General features: G+C 41.7%; 2 protein-coding genes across 3 annotated transcripts in view; one reads left to right on the top strand and one right to left on the bottom strand.

Moving 5' to 3' along the window:
- The first annotated feature begins 2,874 nt into the window (after positions 1–2,874).
- Positions 2,875–10,696, top strand: GSTK1 (glutathione S-transferase kappa 1). 2 transcript variants are annotated; one of them, XM_059833564.1, is made up of 8 exons: positions 2,875–2,949; positions 3,648–3,729; positions 4,518–4,646; positions 4,991–5,091; positions 5,510–5,545; positions 8,314–8,430; positions 8,954–9,047; positions 10,271–10,696. In XM_059833564.1, exons 1-8 carry the CDS (start codon positions 2,884–2,886, stop codon positions 10,318–10,320), a joined length of 675 nt encoding a protein of 224 aa, XP_059689547.1. In that variant the 5' UTR covers positions 2,875–2,883; the 3' UTR covers positions 10,321–10,696. The 2 variants fall into 2 exon arrangements, with proteins under 2 accessions (XP_059689547.1, XP_059689627.1); XM_059833644.1 differs by lacking the exon at positions 4,518–4,646.
- A 3,029-nt stretch (positions 10,697–13,725) lies between these two features.
- Positions 13,726–20,310, bottom strand: part of LOC104259599 (rap1 GTPase-activating protein 1) — a 41,620-nt gene continuing 35,035 nt past the window's right edge. The window contains exons 20-23 of the mRNA XM_059833448.1: positions 19,704–19,830; positions 19,513–19,615; positions 13,915–14,000; positions 13,726–13,749 (exon numbers count right to left, since the gene is read on the bottom strand). Of these exons, the coding sequence (XP_059689431.1) occupies positions 13,726–13,749; positions 13,915–14,000; positions 19,513–19,615; positions 19,704–19,830 (340 nt within the window). The remainder of the gene's footprint in view (positions 13,750–13,914; positions 14,001–19,512; positions 19,616–19,703; positions 19,831–20,310) is intronic.

Genomic DNA, 20,310 nt, shown 5'->3' with positions numbered 1-20,310 from the left:
AGGTGGCTAAGGGAGCTTAGAGCACAGTTCATGGGCCAAGCTGAGAGCCTTTGCTGATAATCAAGGGATCCATGAGCTTGTGAGACAAGTGTGTAAGTGAACGCCTCTGTTTGCCAGTGAGTATTGAGCTGGACTAGCTGGCACGTAAAAGACCCATATGCTGGGCAACAGGGCTCAGGATCAGGGCATGAACATGAGCTGAGGGCCCATGCTGATATTCAAGGGATCTGCAAATGTGCATGTGCTCGTGAATCCAGAGGGTGAAGGGGTGTGTTTGGAGGAGGAACAAGTGTGGGAAAATAGAGAGTAAGGGGATAAAGGGCCAGTTGCATGTAAATAGTTTGCTGGTCGGTATACTTGCCTGGCCATGCCCTGTGCCTGTCCTTTCTTCTTATTAAAGTCCTTTCTAACTCTTCCTGGGTGAGGGCTCTCTACCCTGCGCGCACGTGTGTGTATGTGTGTCTGAATAAAGCAACTGGAGTCAGACCACAGGTCCAGTGCAGGCATGCACATGAGCATGTGATGGCGAGTGAAGATCCAGCCAGACGAGCTAGTCAGTAGGTGAGGCCACCCAAGAGCCGGGGGTGTTGAGTGGGTCTCTAAGGGCCAACGGTGAGTGTGACAATGCCTGTGTGTCTCACCTTCACCTGTCTTCAAAAGAAACAGGTTGCAAAGAGAGAAGAAACACTCTACTGGTACTCAGCAGTAGATTGCTTTCACATGTATCTTAATTATCCACGGTACTTGTTACTTAGAAAACATGTTCTCTTTATCAAAGCTGATGTATTCTCATGCATGAGACTTACTTCTCAAACCACTTTTTAGAGAATTTGCCTTCTTTAAAGAAGGCAAGGCTTAGTTTAATAACAAAGGAGAAATCCTTTGTGATCTTAAATTACACTTTTCAATTATTTTAACAGGACAATTGTTAGCCCTAACACCTACATATAAAGACAGTGTCTGGACTGTACCTGGCTTTATGGCAAGGTTTCTCAGGGCTATCGCACAACAAGTAATAAATTAGAGGACAAATAGAGTGGGGTTTGCTTCCTTCTTTCTGTCTGCATTTTATTTCTTTACCTTACTATGAGCGTTGCCAGAGGTAAGGTACAGATGGACAGCACTAAATAATGTGTGCTTGGGTAATCTTAGAGATCCGAGTCAAACACCTTTAATACAAAGAGGAACAACTTGCGTTCCACTCAAAGGTAGCCAATCTGACTCTCTCAGACAATCTCTCTCTCTCTTTATGTAAATACATATAGTATGTAATACAGGCAGTAATTCTGAGCCAGCTTGGCTTCTCCAAGGGAAAACTGAACCTCTTGATTGTTTATAGTATAAGTGAATGAAGAATTGAATAGAAAAAGTCAAGTGGATGACATCGCTAGAAGCACTCAAAATCGTTTAGAAAATATGTATTGATTATAGCTGTTAATAATGTTACCCATCCTTACAGTGTCATTTCAGAACTACACATTAAAGAGCACATTTCCTTTCTGAGGGTAGATATATAATGAACAATCAATATAGTTTCATAGATGAAACATGTTAAATATAAAGACAAACAGTTCTATTATAATCAACATCTTATTTTTCTAAGACACAGAAGTTTGTAAGCAACCATAGATCTATGCTGGAAACTGTTATAATCTCAAGATTTAAAATCTATTGTCTAAAGTTAGACACGTTCATGTTTTAACTTTTGAAGAGGAACAGGCCCATTTTCAGAGCTTTTGAGTGCTTGGAAACTATAAAACCTGGTGGGAGGTGCCTATGCAAGAGCTGAATTTAGCTCAGCATATTCGATATTGTTCATTGATATAAGGGAGGAAGTAAAGACCAAAGAACTGAGTCTGCAGATGTACCTCAGTTACTTCAAGGAGCAAATACGCAGTGGTGGAAGAAGGTGGCAGGGAAGCATGCTGCACTTCCAGATCAGGCAGCATGAAAGATGAAATTCACTTCTCTAAGGCCGGATTGTGATTGTCTCTGAACGTGAGCCGTCACCTGAGGAAAGAGATGACGGAATTAGCAGGGGCTGTGTCTTTTGGGAGAGCTGACTTTGTGCTGTTGCTCACGTACACAAGCCACACTTAAAATAGTGAAATGAACTTACTGAGTGTATCAAAAAGGAGATGGGAGGTAGCAAGGTAGTATTTTGCCACCATGTGCTATATGCTTCAGTGGGATATTGAAATATACTTGACAAGACTTTTAAATATCATGACAGGAGACAGAAAGAGACTTACAGGTTATTTGACTGGTGTGTATAACACAGTACAAAAAAGGATAATACAAAAAAGGAAAAATAGTGATTGTTTCTGTGCTTTAGATTATAGCGTAAGAAAATTCTTAAAAATATCAGTGTACTTAGAAGGAACAGCTCATAACTATGAAATTTCCAGCTAGCAAGAACTTCGATTTGTTACCCCAACCGGGGGAATTTTTTGCTTTTCTTTTTTAAGTTTTACACACCCTCCGCAGGCTCCCGCAGGGAAGCCGTGCTCCCGGGAAAACATGCTGGACTGCTCCGCTGAGCCCGCTCCCGGCTTCCCTCCTCGGGAGCCTCCTCTCCCCCTGCCTCGCCATGGAGAAGGGCGCGGGCCCCCTCCCGCTCCCGCCCCCCCCTTCCTCCCAGGCCGGGCTTCAAAGCAGCGACCGCAAAGGGCACCTCACAGCTGGGACCGGGCCCCAGCCGCGCCGGGCGGGCGGGCGGCGGCACGGGGGAAGACGGGGACGAGGAGCCAGAAGGGGCGGGCGGGCACTGCGGCCTCCCTCCGCCTCCGCCGGCCCCGGGGGAGGTGCCGCTGCCGCCGGGGCGCGCTGGGTAGCGGCGGCGGCGGCGGCGCAGGAGGGGCCGGGGCCGGGGCCGGGGCCGGGATGGGGCGGACGGTGGTGGAGCTCTTTTACGATGTGGTGTCCCCGTACTCCTGGCTGGGGTTTGAGGTGAGGTGAGGTGAGGGGGCCCGTTCCCGAGGCGCCCCGCCGTTCTCCGGCGGCCCGGGCCGCTGCGGCGGCCCTCTGCGGCTGCTGGCGCTGGCCCGGGCCGGGCCCGGGCGGCCGCTCCCGCCGCTGCCTGTCCCTCAGGCGCCGGCTGAAGGGCAGCGGGTCCGGCTGAAGGGCAGCGGGTCCGGCTGAAGGGCAGCTGGTCCGGCCGAGCCGCGGTGCCCTCCCGCCGTGCTGCGGGCAGCGCCCGCCCCACCCTGAGCTTCGGGTTTGTTTTCCTCTCGCTCGTGAGGGGTATTTCGGTTTCTTCCTCACCTGCTGAAAACCAGGGGCTGGAAGGAAGCGTGTCTCAGCCGAACGGCAGCGTGGCCTGTGCTTATTTGGGAGTTACTGCTGAAGGTTTTGGTTTAGGGATAGTTTCGATGTTTAACAAGGGCAAGTGTCCGCTCGTGAGCGTCATCTTTTCCTTATTTACCCCTGCTCAGACTTGTATCGTCCTAATACGAAGGCGGTCCTTTTAGTTTTCTGAGATCAGAGTTCTCTGGCAGCCTCCAGAAAAGGATTTTCGGCCTAGCGCCAATATAATAGAAGAGGATTTATCTGCAGTGTCTGTTTCATGCCTTAGCTTATTTCCTAGCTGCACGCAGCTCTCCAGACATCTCTGTCTGATAACCCGTCACTACTTTTTTATATTGCAGGTGCTCTGCCGGTACCAGCACATCTGGAATATTGATCTGCGCTTTCGTCCAGCGTTCCTTGGTGGCATAATGCAAGCGACTGGTAGGCAACACGGGGAGATTAGCTCTGTAGGGAAATACCTTCTTCACTAGCAGGGCACTAGTGGGCAAGCTCTTAGTGAGTGCAGAGCCCACAGAGCCTGCTTTAAACTAAGTTTTGGCACCAATAACAAATAACTACAGGATTGTGGAGCTGAGTAGTGACTGAGAAATCGGCCACAAGGAATTTCATACTGTTGCAACTACACAACCCCTGATGCTTATACTGTTTCTGGCACATACAAGTCTATGCCAAAGTTCTTCAGTTCTAAAATAGGATAATAATAATTTGATATGGAATGTTTTCCTAAAAGCTTTGTGTTGAGTTCAAACCCGAATTAATTTGTGGAACACTTGCAGTTTGCAATATGCAGGAAGAATCCAAGTATGCCAAAAATAGTACTTGTGGCCTTATTAGAACAAGTTAATCACTGAGACTTGTAACTCATAAATCATGAAATTGACAAGTGTCTACATTTGTTTACCCATGCATTAGTAGTTGTTTAGCTTAAAAGTTGTTTGTCTGAATCAATATAAATCCCTGTTAGGACACCTGTACCTTGGTTTAAAACTGGTTCTGCTAACTTAAAGGGTTGATCTGTGCAAAACCGAAATAAATCATGTTTAAATCTTAGCATTATCTTTGGAAAAGCTGTGTATGTTTCAGAAAGCCAATATGAAATTATACTCTTCCTTAGGCATATGTATGCATGAGGTCTAATTTGTCCACTTCTGTTTTGTCCAGTGTTTTATAATACAGTTGAAAATCTCAACAGAACTTTTTCCTGAAAGGTAACAAGCCCCCAGCAATGTTGCCAAAGCGTGCAGAATACATGCTGAAGGATGTAAAAAGGATGGCAAAATACTACCAAGTGCCTGTACAAATTTCAGAAGACGACTTCCAACGTATCCTTGGTAAAAGTAAGTAAGAGACTTAGCTTAGCTGGTATCTTTCAGCTCTAGCACTTCTTGTTCAAGTCCTCCCTAACAGTAAAGGTGAGGATGAATTCCCTGTCCACAGCCTCTTCCTATATCTGTGAGCAAGATGAAGTCTGTGCATTTTTAACCATAAAAGGAACTTCTGGAGAAATATGTTTGTGAATGATATTAGCATGGAAGATACTGTGAATCAACATAAGCTTTACTGTTTGGGGACTGTTACAGAGAGGATCATACTGTTCTTGGGTAGCACTTGTGCAGACAGTATCTGTTCCTGATCCTGTGCCTTGTTTCAGTATGTTTCTCTGTCTCCCCACTAATCCCAGGCAGTCTTGGGGCCATGCGCTTCATCACAGCCATTGATATGACACAACCACGATACTTGGAACCGTTATCTAGAGAGTTCTGGATACGTTTTTGGTCACAGGTCAGTATTTTATGAAGCCAACTTCTTGATCCTTTCTCTGTCACCCTTCCTGTCTCACTTCATTCAAATGTGGAATTCAAGCAAGAGAAAGGAAATGTCTTTTAATGAAAAGTCATAGCAGGAAACATATGGCTCCTGAACCATTATGACCTTTACAAGAAAAGAACTAGCTTCTAGTCAGTTTAATTTGCCTTCTTTTAGGCATGTATGCTGAGTCCTGTGGGCTGAGTGGATCAGTAGTTCATATCAGAAAGCACTCAATACATTCCTAGATTAGGTGACTTCAAACTTTTTCTGAGGAAATTTCTCCAGCAACTAGTGTTGTTTTTATTTCTGTTTTCTGAGAAAACTTGCTTTCAAGTCCAGAGCTGAGCTTTTGTTCTTAAGTACTGAATCACTTATTTTATTCTTTTACCAGCGTGAAGATATCAGTCAGCCGGAGAATATATTGTCTGTAAGTGTCTCCTTTTTGTTGGTGCTTCTGCATTTCTGATACAGATTCTTATTGATGGCTTGGATCAGTAATAGACATGAAGACAGCTTAGTCAAATGATCACTTTGAATTTTGAAAAATTTCAGCTAGAAAAAAGTAGATTTAATTTCCGTAGCAGCTCTGTTTGGAATGATTTTTTTTTTTGGTCATGCTTTGAGTGACATTCAGAACCAGAATCTCCTTTTTTGTTAATTCATGTGGTGAGATACCCAGGATGGAGAATGAATTATCTGTTAATAGTTTTATTAACAGTAGTGAAAGTATGAACAGTATCTCCAGAATGCATTGTGGTTTTGCTGCTGTATGAAATCTTTAGGTGAAATGCAACACTTTGGGGAAGTTGACTTTCCCTGGAGTGATGGAGCCAGGCTTTACTATTAAGTTCAGTGCTGTATTGCCCTTTTAGAAATTGTACTCTTTTGATGTATTTTCTTTTGCTGTTTGGATTTTGTTTATTACAGTAAAAGCTGTAATGGCATGTAAGTTAGTATACCATGAGATCCTCTTTAAGGGCTCTCATTTCTACATTATTTTATTTTTTAAGTTCTTGGAATATGAAGAAAAGAGAGGAATTGTCCATGAATAATCTCTCCTGTCCAACATCCCTATTTGAAACCTGAAGCTTGCAGTCTGGCTGTTTTCCCAGAGTCTAGTGCTTGCACTTCAGCTTCACCTTAGTGCACTTTTTTTACCAGAATTTCAGCACATGTTTGCATTTTGCCTTCTCAAGAGGCAAGATTAGAAGGATGTAATTAAACTGTGGTGTGTTAACGCTGGTGGGCAGCTGAGCACCACACAGACACTTGCTCACTTGCCCCCAGTGCCCAGGGGGACAGGGGAAGAGGAAAAGAAGAAAACTTGTGGTTGAGATAAAATTGCTTAAGACGCAAAGGAGAAGTGGAAGAAGAGAGAAACAAAACAAAACAAGTGATGCAAAGGCAATCACTCACCACCTCCCACAGGTAGACTGATACCCAGCCAAGCAAAAGGTGGCTAACCTCCCTAAACCCCCTCTCCTCTCACTTGCTGTTGCAGAGCTTGGTGTTACATGGCATGGAATCTCTCTTTCGTTAGTTCTGGTCATCTGCCTTGTGTCCTCTCCCAACCTCTTGTGCACCCCCGATCTATTCCCTGCGGGGGGGAGAGCAAGAAACAGAGAAGGCCTTGACAATGGGCAAACACCGTTCAACAATAGCTAAAACATTAGTGTGTTATCAGGATTGTTTTGGTCACAAATCTAAAACACAGAACTGTACAAGCTGCTATGAAGAAAATTAACTCCATCACAGCCAGACCTGGTACATAAATATATACAGAAGGTCCTTTCGTAGTCTCTGAATCCATCACTATTTAAATAAAGATAAAGCAAGGATATGCAGAACTTCAGAGAAACAAACTTCATGCTCAAGAAGATCTCTATGTAATTTAGTCACTGTTTGGCGGTCTATGAGTATCCACCTATGTTCAGCAAGGCAGAGAGGTAGGCATCTCCTTGTTTGCTTGTGCCTGTCTTCATTTACCCCTGCAGCAAGTACTAGACCTTCCTCTCTCGTGGAAATACGCCATCCAAAGCTGGGTGAGGGATCCCAATCCTTTCATCTGAGTATAGGTGAATTTATTTTACGCATCAATTAGAAAAATTGAATATTGTTTACTTTATACAGTTCCTTAGTATTTTTTTACTACTTCTTTCTTTAGTCAGCAGTAACATCACACAAATTACTACAGAAGCAATGTATAGTCTTTGACTCCTGCACCAGTCCCCTTAAATACCCCTTCTGCCCTAGAATGGTGAGGACGAGATACTACGTCTCTGTGTAAATATTGCGGTCTGAACACCGTGGCTACCAAGCATACACAGCATTTTGTTCTACTCCAGCACTATACTTGTTTATCTCCCATTGAAGCAGTGTCAAAAAGAGCTCCTAATCTCCCTGATGTGGAAGTAGGAGAAGGTATAAGAAAACAGGTGCTAAATGAAAAAGTGATTGAGAGAAAGAAAGAAAGAAAGTCATTAACACCTGCATTATTACGCAGGTGTATTGCACACAGAGTGTGCAATTTTTTAATGCAAGCATTTTTTTTTTTTTTTTAAAGAAAAAAAAAAAGTCATGTCATTTGGGTAGATGGCATGGAAGTTAGCATTTTTTTGTGAAATACGATGTTACCATATTGGACCTTTACCTTTGGCCACTTTGTCTCATTCCTGTGTGGCAGAGGCACAGAGGAGGCTAAAAAGATAGAGAAGTAACACTAGCAACTGTTTAACCTCTGTGAGTTACAGTCTCTTTCATGCAGTATCACTTACAGTTCCTGTGTGGCCACATTTGTTATACAAACTGTTCTTGTCTTGGCAGGCCTGTACAGTAAGATTTTCTTTTTCAGAAGAACATTTTTTTTTTTCCAGTAAGTAAGTTATCTGATAAGTTATTGGATCAGAGGTTAAACTGTTTTGTTTTTTTTTCCTTTTTTTTTTTTCTGTTTAGGAACTCCTGGAAAAAAAAAGTGCAGTTTAAAATATCCCTTCTATTTTGTATCTGAGAGTTGATAAACAATGAATGGGTTGGGAATACAGCAAGATAATTGTGCAATAAGTGCTGCAAGGGTATTTTGTAAATTTTTTGGCAGTAGACCTTGGGTGATAACGCAGAAGGTTAATTTAATTAGACCATAGTAGGAATTAGAATATTTAGTATTAGAGTACTCTTAATTATAACATCTCCTCTCAGGTTGCAGGACAGGCTGGGCTATCATCAGAGGTTGCCCAGAAGCTACTTGAAATGATTTCATCCCCTGCAGTGAAGAACCGACTGAAAGAGACAACAGAGGAAGCCATAAAATATGGGGTGAGATGCTTCCAATGCCATTTGGCATCACAACTATGCATTCCTTCGCTATTAAGAATACTGGGCAGCAAGGAACAATGAAGGTGATGATTAGAAAGCACTATATAGACCATCTCTTTTAGATGGTCTTTGCTCTTTGAACATGTGAAAGCTAACTCACTGTTGTTGGTAGTTAACACATTGTCATCTGGGAAACCAAGGCTGACCCACTCAGCTCATTCCAGCTGGACGGCAAGGATGGGGAGGTACAGGACCAGTACTAAGAGATACCATTTATTGCTGCTTGACATAAAACTGTGGATTTATCAGGTTGCTTTTTTTGCTCCTTGAAAAGGGACGCACAGGCTCTGGAGAGTCCCCTACTTTTTGATGGCTCCATTAGACTCATCTTTAAGAATGAAGAAGGTGAAAAGAAGGGGAGGAAAAAAGTCAAAGTTTTTGCTTTTTATTCCTGAAGATGGATCATGTGTTTGCAAAAATTTCTCTCATAACATTCTCTGTTTCATCTCCATGGTGTCAATAGGCATTTGGGATGCCTGCTGTTGTGGCACATTTTAATGGGGAACCGCATCTCTTTTTTGGCTCTGATCGTTTAGAGCTGCTAGGCAGCGTTATAGGTGAGTGTACCTAATAACATCACTTTTGGTTTCATGCTTTCACCCTCTTTTAATGAAACATGTAATACAGCTAAATAAAGCACTCTTAATGTCTTTCAAATATTAAATAATATTGGGTATCCTTCTCATGGGATGATACTGCTGACCAGAATGTATCTCAGTACAGTCAGAGTGACCAAAGATGTAGTCCTTTTCCAAACAAGAAGTAACTTGAGTTCTCCATGTATGTTTCAAGGCTGTGTGCTTCACATGCTGTTCTCAAATTACTACTGAAACTCCTTAGTTTTCAAAATGTTCATATTTAACCTTCTGGTACTGGGTATTAACCTTGGCTAAGATTAACACTATGGCTGATACTGCTTTTTTTTGTAGTTTTAACATTTTCATTTTATATCTGTTCCTTCTTAATAAAAAGCATATTATCACAGCTCCCCGATCCATAACTTGTAATTACCTAACTACATAACTTTTTAACAGAAATTCATATATTGACCATCCTTCTTTCCATTTTTCTATTAATAGAATACAAATTTTAAATTTTAAAAGAGAATAATAAAACTCAGTCACCTGCTCTTACATGAGTAAGAGACCATTTGACTATTGATCTCAAGATTTGGCACTTGATAGAGTTTGCCACTACCAAGAGTTCTGCACATAATTAGCTCTGAGCATTTGTTGAAAAATTTCAGCAGAAAATCTTAATATAAATTAAAATTAGTCATAGGCTTAAACAGAAGGGATTTTTTTTGAGGTTTATTTTCTTTTCTGAATGGGTTTCTGATTCTATAAAAATATTCTTGATGACTACGATAGTCACTAATCCTAATTGGAATGTTATGGCCTCGTTTCTAGTCTCACCTCCAAGGACTTCAACAGATTTTCTTCTTGTTTCTCTGACTCCCTAGCCTTCCACCCTTTTTTTCTTCCTTACCCCCAGCCCCTCAGAAAAAGGAATCCTAAAAAGAATTGGCTTCACCCTCAAGTGGAGTGCCCCAGACCTGCAGAATCTCTCATCTGTGACAGCTTCAGTTGTGACTAGACAGTGGAGGGTTTACGGAGATGGCTGAAACATGACAAACAAGATATAAATTTGTATTCCATCATCAGTAGTTACCCTTCAAAAACAGGAGTAGGAATGGTCATCCTACTGCAGAAATGTAACTGGCCAATCACTTCTATACATTAAATTTAAACTTTCTTTTTTGTGCTCGTTTGTCTTGCAGGTGAAAAATGGCTGGGACCAGTTCCATCAGTTCCAAGCGCCAAGATGTGAAAAGTCCTGGGGAAATATATGACAGTGAAAATATATATATACATGGTCAATCTTCAGTGATTATCTGAATGTATCTAATTTTATGGAGAGATGGGCTTTATCATCCTTAACAGCTAACTTTACAGCTCAGTCTCATCTCTAATTACAAAGAAATTCAAGGTTTGCCTGTGTGTTAACAGTCTGGTGAGGTCTTTACCAATACAAATGTGCTTCTTTTCTTTCGACAGATTAATGATTAACATTAAAGATTAAACATTAAATATTTAACTTCTTACAGATTAAACATTCTTCTTTCCTGATTAGTTATCTTTCTCTTACCCTAAAAGCATGAGGATTAAATTGTTGTTATGGGACTGAGATCTCTGAATTTCTCGTATCTTCCTGCTTGTCCTTTACAAACATACACACATACAGCCTAAGAGAAGCTGGCCACATTCTCGTTTTATTTTAAGTCCAGGATGCTACATAGAAACTAGAAGCACAGGACAAGGTATTCACACTTCCTTTTACTCTGCAGCATGGCAACTGGAAGGGACTCAAGAGCGAAGAGTGGAAGAGAGGGACAATTCAAGCCCAGAGGAAAAATCTGGGGAACCAAGCAGGTATTTCAAAAGGAACTGTCCCCCTCCTGGACAGTATTTTATACACCTTGCTCTGCAGTGACTGACATTTGAGGAAACCACCACATACATGCATTCTCAGGCACCAACCCCAGACCTTGCAGGCGTTTTTAATTAATGTCAGTTTTGTTACAGTAATGTCTTTGGAGGACAGTGGTGAATACCATGTAAGTTTATTTGGTAACAGCCAGACTGTGTTTTGCTTCCTCAAGGATGGCCTAATTGCTGCCTAGCCATAACAAAATCACCTTTGGATATGAGGGATTTCCCATCATATAGTCTGCGGAGGGAAAGATAGGCAAGCAATAAAATTAAAACCAAAACACTTCACTTTTACCTCTGATTACAATGAGAAATTTCACACTGAAGTAATTTGAACCTGGCCCTATATTGGCTGAACTGGAGTAACACACCCAAATTAATTTGATTTGTATGAGGCTTGATTTTTCAATGATTTCTGGGTGTCTCTGACGCATCACTGAAGGAAGCAGAAGAACTAGCAGCAGCTGGAATTCCATTTTTTTGTCTTTTTCTGAACTTCAGGGTAAAGCATATTCATGCTTGTTCACTTGAATAGCAAATCCTGGAACAAAGGATCTGAAAAAAAATCTGTATCCTTCATGTTCTTACAGCTGTAAGTGTTGTGGGAGTATCATTTGTTCCCCCATCCACAATTTTTCCTTCTTACACCTATTTCAGCTCTTCAGGAAATATCCTATAATTTGAGAACTCCTTCCTCCTTTCCACCAATGCACCCATTAGTCTTTGGGCAAATCCAGCCTGGAATTTAAGGAAATCTTTGTGAGATATAAGAGGCTACATTCATTTAGGAGTTAGAATGATAAGGAAGTTATCATGTATGTGCATGCCATAGGTTTAGTTGAGTCCCCTGAAGCCATGTTAAAGAAATTTTTTACCGTTCCCCCCCAAATTTGCTAGTCTCCAATTTGTGCTATCAAACTGATGCTGAGGTTGTGATTAAAATGGAATGACTGAAACATCACTTTAAGCCAGATCACCCCAGTGACCTGCGGCCACTGCCATAGGCAGTGCTGTCTCAGATGGTAAAATGCACTTTTGTGGAGGTAATGAACTCTAGTGGGAAGGTGGGGAGAATGCAAGGAACATCTTGAAATAATCTCATGGTGAAAGCCAGGGTCTCATGAAACTTTGTCCTTTGAAGCAGCTTGACTGAAAAAAACCAGCCTTTGTGACAGAACGTTGATTTGGCAGATGGACCAAATGAGATGGATCTTATAGACTGCTACATAATTCCCAAAATAATCTTAAAGGCCCTTAGACGTACTTGAAATCAGTGGAAATTAAATGCTCAAAGCCTTAGGTACTAAAATAGTACTTAAACACTACTGAGATAAGGAAAAATCCAAACTCAGGATTTTCCTTGCATTGCGTACTGCCTGTGTTAACTACGAGTAAGTGGTTACAGCCTTTGCATTTGTCAGTGAGTATGCATATTGTTGCAATTCTGACTGTATACCTACTTCGAGCAAAATTTGCCTGTTTGGGAGCAGAGCTTTGAGGAGGTCCTGCCTCTTGTTTAGGCAACCTTACTCCTCTGTTACAGAGACCTGGTCATGAGCACAAGCTCTTAGACACTGGTGATCACCCCAGTAAACACTGGCTGGCAGCTATCCTGTCATTCTCAGTACTCATCTTTGGCACAGCATGCATTTAAGTAGTCTCAGTGCTGAGCACCAGCTTCTTTACCTGGCTCCCCTTCTGATCTGCTGTCTGTAAATGTCAGTCTGCTGCGACACCAATGGCCACCACCACTGCATGGAACTGAACTGTTTCTCTGACAGCTCTGAATGCCACCAGGCGGCAGGGGAGCTAAAACCTCAGCATTACTTAAAAAACCATTAAGGAGCTGAACTGCTGTGTCTTTTTACCAGGCACAGGGGTAATGCTAAGCAGTAATAAGGACTGCCAGCTATTTAGGAATAGCTGGAAGACTTTTCTTCCGTAAAGATGATACCTCTTCTACTTAACTGTATACAAAACTAGTTCCTGAGAGCCTTGCATCCACATCACTTTCAAGGTAGCATGCTGTTTAGCTGTCAAGCCAGAGAAGATACTGGGCAAGGAGAGGGACTTTGAGCTGAAAGAGACACTCTCAGCGAGGCAGGCAGAACTGGACTATGAACTCAAGGGAACAAAATTGGAGTTGTGTTCCCCTTTGCTCTATTACAGACCTCACCAGGAGATCCAGTCCCACTTCCCATTTCTGGAAAATCTGTGAAACTGGCATGGAGAAGTAGGTCCCACCAACGCTAGGGTGAAAGCAAACAAGCAAGTGTAGAGTTAGGCACGAAGTCACAAAATGAGCAAAAGAAAGTGGCTCAGTAAAATAATGAAACCATAGGAAGCAGAGGATAGGTGCAGAGAAAGCTAGATGGCATACGAACAAAGGAAACCAAATAATGAAAGAAAAAGAAGAGAATAAAACTGAGCATAGATTAGGGCAGAGAGAGGTGTCTCAGTGGGAAATGCTGTTCCCTGAGAGGGAGCAGGCAACCAAGAAAGGCAGAGCTTAGGTAGATTAAACAGGCCAGAGTCAGCTGGCCATGGAAGATGCTTTGGGGAAGAGAGTATAGGATTAACTATTTACTGTGAAGCTGTACAGTATTTGCTGCACTCTTTCAGTGAGGCCAGGGATGGCCCACAGGCCTGCCTCCACCCTGAAGCCCAGCCTGCGGCACTGCTTCACATCCGTTACCTGTGCTCCTCACCCAGCGTGCACCGAGACAGTCCTCCAGCGGTGACCTCACACGCAGCACAAAATGGAGGCCTGCAGAACAAGGCAGTTCTTTAACCTTCCCCGGCAAGCACCTTCTTATTGTCCTTTCTTGTCCTCTCAACCCTCAGCAAGCAAAGCCTCCTAAATGAAGTCTCTCTTTTCTCCCATCCTTACCTCTGTGCATGTGAGAAGGAAACATTTTATTAAAGCACTTACTGGATTATGGTGCTGAGCATCTGCTTTGCTGCCTTTTCCTTTTCCAGTGGAGCCAGCAACACTGCTGGAAGGAAGCAACCTGCTTCCTAGAAGGGAACCAAGCACAGAACAATAAAGAAATAATCAAAAGAGGGTATCCCAGGAGCTGCACACATAGCTGGCCTACCCCAAACGTTTCACAGATCTGTGGCTCATCCACAGGTAAGAGGGAAAGGAGTGTATCTACACCCAACTTGGCTAATGTTACCTTGACCTATTTCTCATTCCAGCTTGAAACACTATGAAAGTGGTTGCTTGGCTTTCATTTCATTCCCAAAAAGTCACTGAATTTGGCCACTTGTTCCAGACTGTGCTTCAATGCCACAGCTGTTCTGGCTAGAGCTTCTTGCCCAGAGAAGCTATGTCTATAGCTATCTAATAGTAATGAAAGCATTGTCAAACTTTCCCAAATGTTTCCATCAGTTCCACTTCTGTATCACTTTACTATTATACACAAAAAATAGTTTAAAATAATACAGCAGGTTCCAGTGGGTGACAGCATCATGCAGTCGAAAGAAATGCCATTACTGAATCTATCTGTGTAACCTGAATGCTTTATCCTTAAGAACACACTTCGTGAAGCAGAGTCTAATCTTCTGCTCTCACAGTATTTCTCTTCTTTTTCCTCCTTCTGCCCCCTCTCTTAAGATTCCCACATCTGACCTCAGGGTTTAAGGAATTTGCCTATCATCACATATCAACACCATGGCAAAAACGGGGATAAAATACTTCGCAAAATTCACAAACTTAAAACATTCTTTTGCTTTCTGTAATCATCTTATATTCACCATACACATTTCACAAGAAATGAGTATGATGTCTTTAACATAACAGCCCTCTTACACCATTCTAATTTATTCTCAGATGACCCTCCACCCTGTGCACTAAGGATGGTTTAAAATTATAAAATATCATAATTTCATAAATAGTATAGTTTCTGGGAGTTTATGCATAGCTGTATTGCAACAGTAAATCTGTATTATAACTCTTTTCTTTGAATCAGAGGAAAATGGAAAGAGTTTGAATTACAGAGTTGGTGTCAGTGTGGAATGTGCTAAGGGGGCAGAAGGAGCAGAGGAATGACTTTGATGGCATACCTATCCACCATTCAAATCAAGAAAGTTAAGGAAGCTGTAAAATTGAGCTAATGAGGGATTCCTGCAATAAGATGGTAAGCCAGGATGTTCTTCACAGGAACATTTTTTTTCTTTTTGAACTATACATGATCATACCAATATTTTCCAGGGAACAGATGAGACGCAACTGTGTTTTCAGCAGTTTTTCAAAGGTAGACTATCCCCTTTCCCAGTTTCATGATGTAATTTAAAACTCTGAGGTTTAAAAACAAAAGTGGTAAATCACTGCCATTTGTTGCTAAACTGCGGCTTTAAACAACATGAATTTGCAGTACCGGGGTTCTTCTCCATTTTGTATGTATCCCAGCTCCAGTATTTTGAAATTGAATTATGATGTATGTTTGTAGGTTGTGACTAATAGACCAAGTAACTGAATAAAACCACATCTAAAACAACTATGCATATGAACTAACCTAGCAGTGTTGTAGAGAAAGTCTTAAGGAGGGTTATAGTTGAATTTATATCCTGGTCTTGAGGCTAGGGGGAAAGTCACCTCTGCCTGATGTGATACGCACTGGCATATAAGACATGTTGGTTCTTTAAAGCCAACTCAGAAAACAGCACTTTTGGCAATGGCAGTTCTCTATGTCTTTATCTAGCTTTGGTAGCATGATGACCACAGACTGCTGTCATTTTTTTTTCTTTTCTGTAACTTTGCTCTCTCAATCTGAATGGCAAATTGGAGAATCCAAGAATGTGTACTTAGGTTAGAAATTCTAGAATCATTCAGCATAAGACCCAGACTTACAGTGGGCATCCAAAATGTCTTAGGTTTCTTTATAAAAAAAATCAGTTCAGTCTGATTTTACACAGTACATTAACTGTGGCTGAATAGTTATTGTATAGCTCACTAAAAGACAAAACACCCAGATGCCTCTCCATGCCCCAAGGTGTTTTCTTTGTTTTCAGTTTAGCTTAACTCTGGTATTTCTTCAGTTTATTATGCTTGGTTATGGATAATTACAATTCTTCCCTGTTGCATAGATTAACCCAAATTATCAATGTTCATTTAAATGTAATTTTGTCTAGGACTGTACAACATGTATTGCCACACTTGAGCTTTTGGTAATTAGTCTTCTATCAGGACTGGCTGTAGTACATAAATAGAAAACTTATTACTCTTTGCAAAAATCAAAATAAATATATCATCCCTGTTTTTTTTTCCTGAATTTTTTAGCACAACAAATTGCTCTTAATGCTATCTTTTTCTAGCTCAAGAACTGTCAGAACTTCTGAAAAATAAAATTTCAAAAACTTTGAAATTCCTAAGGACCAGATTTCACTCTGTGCTTAGAAAATGCAAGCTCAACTCTGCTACCTCATGTACCTCACACACACGTAACCTTTTGTTTCCTTCCTCTCTGCCCCTTCTTCTATTACCACAGACACATTCTAAATGGTGTGGATGGTGACATCATTGAGCCTTCTTCCTGCAATCAGCAATGGCACTCAAGACTACATCTCTACAGTCTCCTGATTAGGTGAGTTGATTTCAACTAGTCAGAAAAGTATCCACTATGTTTATCCCTTTTAACCATGGCTCTCCTGGCATAAGTCAGAAGTCCATATACAAATCTGCGTGTTTGTTGCCGTACCTTTACATACCTTTTTTTTTTTTTTTTTTTTTTTTTTAAATCTCTGCACTAAAGATTTAAGAGCAGATATGGTACAGCAAAAAACCACCACTCCTGCAGGGTGCAGCTGTCTTACCATACCAAGGTACTGAGAAACTACAGTGAAAGTTTTGCAGCGTCAGTGTCAGATCACTGCCATTGACAATGGAGTGTATAAACCCTAAAAAGTACGTTGACCTTTACATCACATTCTCTGTAATGATTATTCTCAGTGATGCGTATACCTGTGGTACAATAAGGAGTCAGCAGATAGGGAAACTATCTGGGAAGAGCAGCAGAGGTCACTGGAAAGCATTCCTGCTTCCAATATCCATAACAAAAGGGTAACATCTAGGCTGTATAATTAGCACTCTTCTACTGGAGAGTATATTGAGTCAGCAGCTTTTCCCCAAGGTGGGAAGCTGGGAGCTCAGAGGGAGCTGGGCCTGTACAATCAACCTAGCACTTAGATCTGGATCTGAACTTTCATAGCTCAGCTACAGCTCTAGGATCCAGTGGGATTTTCTGCCAAGAAGAACAATGCAGGAAGGAAAATGTTGCACGAGTAGAGGGGTAAAAGGAGAGAGAGAACCCAAGCTAATATAATAAAAGTTTATAGTGGATCACTTCCCCTGGGCTTTACATGACACAGATAGATGGGAGTGATAAGTGGATTTGTGGAAAGATCACACTTGGATTAAACTATGGGCTGTGGTAGGGGAGGTGTTAACAGCTGTTAAAAACAGCACTGCATTATGTCTGTGTCTGGGAGTGCTCTCAGAGAAATGGAGGGCAAGGGGAACTGCAGTTATCCACAAGGTCAAAAGAATGTGAAATCTTTTACTTGCTGACGATAGACAATTTATGACACTCAAGCAAAACACACTAGTTTGCATTTACACTAATTTTCTGCTCCCATTAGTATTTCTCATCACAAGTAAACACAAGCTGTTTACTTTTGACAGGGAACCATCTTTCACACCTGCTTGGTCTCAGTGCAGTGCCACAAAGGCAAAAGGAGTGAATAAAGCTTACACATATGGCCTGCTCAGGATTATGCCAGACCTGTGGAAATGGTAGCTGGAATAACGCTGTGGTGATACAGTGAAAACCCTTGCACTACCAGGCACAAAACAGCTATTGCTTTTATGGTGTCATTTCCAGATCCCTTCAAAAAGAGACAATTTCATGGTGTGAGGCCTCTTGGTCTTAAAGTATTTATTTATCACTCTTGCTCTGAACTGATGGCACTGAACTCTTTCTTCCTAGCCTTCACCACAAGGATCTACAGAAGCTCATTCCCAATTTCTGCCTCTTAATAGCAGCTCATTAGCTGTCTTCCACTGTGAAGGTTCCTGACATGCTGCTTTTTCATATCACCACATTTGACACCTTTATGTCTCTCCCTCAGGACAGGCAGGCTCTGTATATAGCACCCCACTCACTAATTATAGTGTACAGCATGGCTCTCTTCTTTCTCTGCACAACCAGTAACTCCACTTGTTTTTCCTGTTCTTCCAGAGTTCCAATACCAGCCCCTTGGGTTCTCTTCTGCCTCTAAGTATACAAGCACTCATGCTGTGAGTTGTTCTGCATAAGCGGAGAAATCTTACAGAACCTCTCATAGAACAAAGCTCTCTGCAGAACATCTCACAGTATTGCATCTCCATTGCTGTTGCTAAGATACAGGCAATTTTAAGCAGGGATCTGATGGCCACTCTTGATACCTCAGACAGGGCTGCTGCAGAGTTTGAGACCTAACTCTGTCTTTCAAGTAAATTGCTCCACGTTCTGACCCTTGTCATGTTTTTCAACAATCCCTTTTCACACAATTCCTGTAAAGATTTCACTGTTCCAACCAACCCTCTTCCTTGCCATCCACATAATCCCCAGTTATCTCTTACCATCTCAACTTGCACCTACTCCAGAATCTTTTAGCAACAAATGTTAAGTTTTGCCTTCCACAGTTCCTAATGACTTTGCAATCTCCAAAGCTTAGTTTTTTCAATCATACTTTCCAAAAATCTTACACAGTCCCTTCAGCCTCATTCTCAGAAACAGAATGAAACTGATTTAAAAGTTTTCCGTAATTTTAGCTTTAGGCTGATGCTCAACAAGAAATGCTTCAATCCAAAATAGTTCTTTTTAACAAGGTGAAACACAACTGCGAACGGGGTCTGAGATCAGGGCAGCTTATAGAACCTCAACAACAGATACTGCAATAGTTCTGCCTGCTATGGGACTAAAAAGAACTTATAATGACTATAATCATCTCTGCATTGTGAATGGATCCAAGCCGACTTTAGTCAACTACTTCAACTTTAATCAACTACTACACTAAGAGCCCAGCCTTGGCAGCCAAAAAGCTCAGTGCGGGTTAGCTACCTGATTACCCACCTTCTCAGCAGCATACTGCTTTGTTCGTGAAGCACCGTTTATGTAATTCCCATATCCAAACTATCTACTTTATGAAGAGGTATGGGCACTGCATTCAGAAAATCAACCACTGAGATACATGCTCTCCATAGAAACACATAAACACAGTTCTTTGCAATCTACTGTAACTCCTTCTGCAGTGTGCACAGCACTATTTATTCATGCTACTGAAACGCACTTCCCCTCCCATTCTCTCCCCATTAAAGTTTGCATGCTAGCTTCTCTCCCCATTTCTCTGAGCCTATCATCTACCTATGCTTCTCAAATCTTCAGTATAGCATACAAAAGATTTTGCTGAACAAATGTAGCTCAACCTCTCCCATGCTTCTAGAAGCCTAAATAGGGGATTTTTTCTTTTCTTCTTTCTTTTTTACCTGGTGAGCTGGAAGTACTGGGTGTGCAGTCACTGTCATCCAGCCACATACTCTGAACCATTGAATCCTGTTTTGGAGGGCCCTCAAGAGAGCACGTCAGCTCCTGGAGAGGGCAAAGAAGATGAGTTTTAGTAATGCACTTGGTAAAATCAGGGAGGGCAGCCTCCTTTTATTAGAGATCATACACCCACCCTGTCATTCTCCTCTTCCTCGGATGTTTCATTTTCCCTCAAACCACTACAACAACTGCTTACACTGGATGAAGAACGTGAGAATGGCTGCATCACACAGTATCCTGAAGTCTGACTCCTGAGCATTCTGTGAAATGCAAGCATTCAACATCATCATGCTTATTGTTACACATAGGCTTGCACTTTTTGTGACATAGCTTTATTATAGCAGTCAGAAACCGTAAGAAGAAATTATTAATCCACAGCTAGTTTTTCCACCTAGGAACAGAATTCAGGTGAACTGACTTGCATTCCTTAATTTCTAGTTGCTACTTCATTTAGTAGAAACACCACTTCTTGGTTCCGTTCTGGGTAACTGAACAGACAAGACTAACTGAATTTTTAAGTCACAGACCTAAGTGTCTTAAAGCACAGTGAGTCAAACCACCTGCATTTAAGCACTGTTTACCTCTAGACATTCATTAAAATCAGATGCCTTCGTTTTGGAGATTAGAGATTTTAGGAGACTAAATACAACATGATGAGGTGTTAAACTGAGTGTAAAGGGAAGGCACGACCCAGCCTAGGCCACCCATTCCCACAGCCACTCTCAGCCTATCATGTTTGG

The sequence above is a fragment of the Gavia stellata genome, chromosome 1 (assembly GCF_030936135.1).
Source record: "Gavia stellata isolate bGavSte3 chromosome 1, bGavSte3.hap2, whole genome shotgun sequence".
Classification (NCBI taxonomy): domain Eukaryota; kingdom Metazoa; phylum Chordata; class Aves; order Gaviiformes; family Gaviidae; genus Gavia; species Gavia stellata.
The sequence above is the reverse complement of the archived record's forward strand: the minus strand, read 5'-3'. Positions and strand labels throughout refer to the sequence as shown.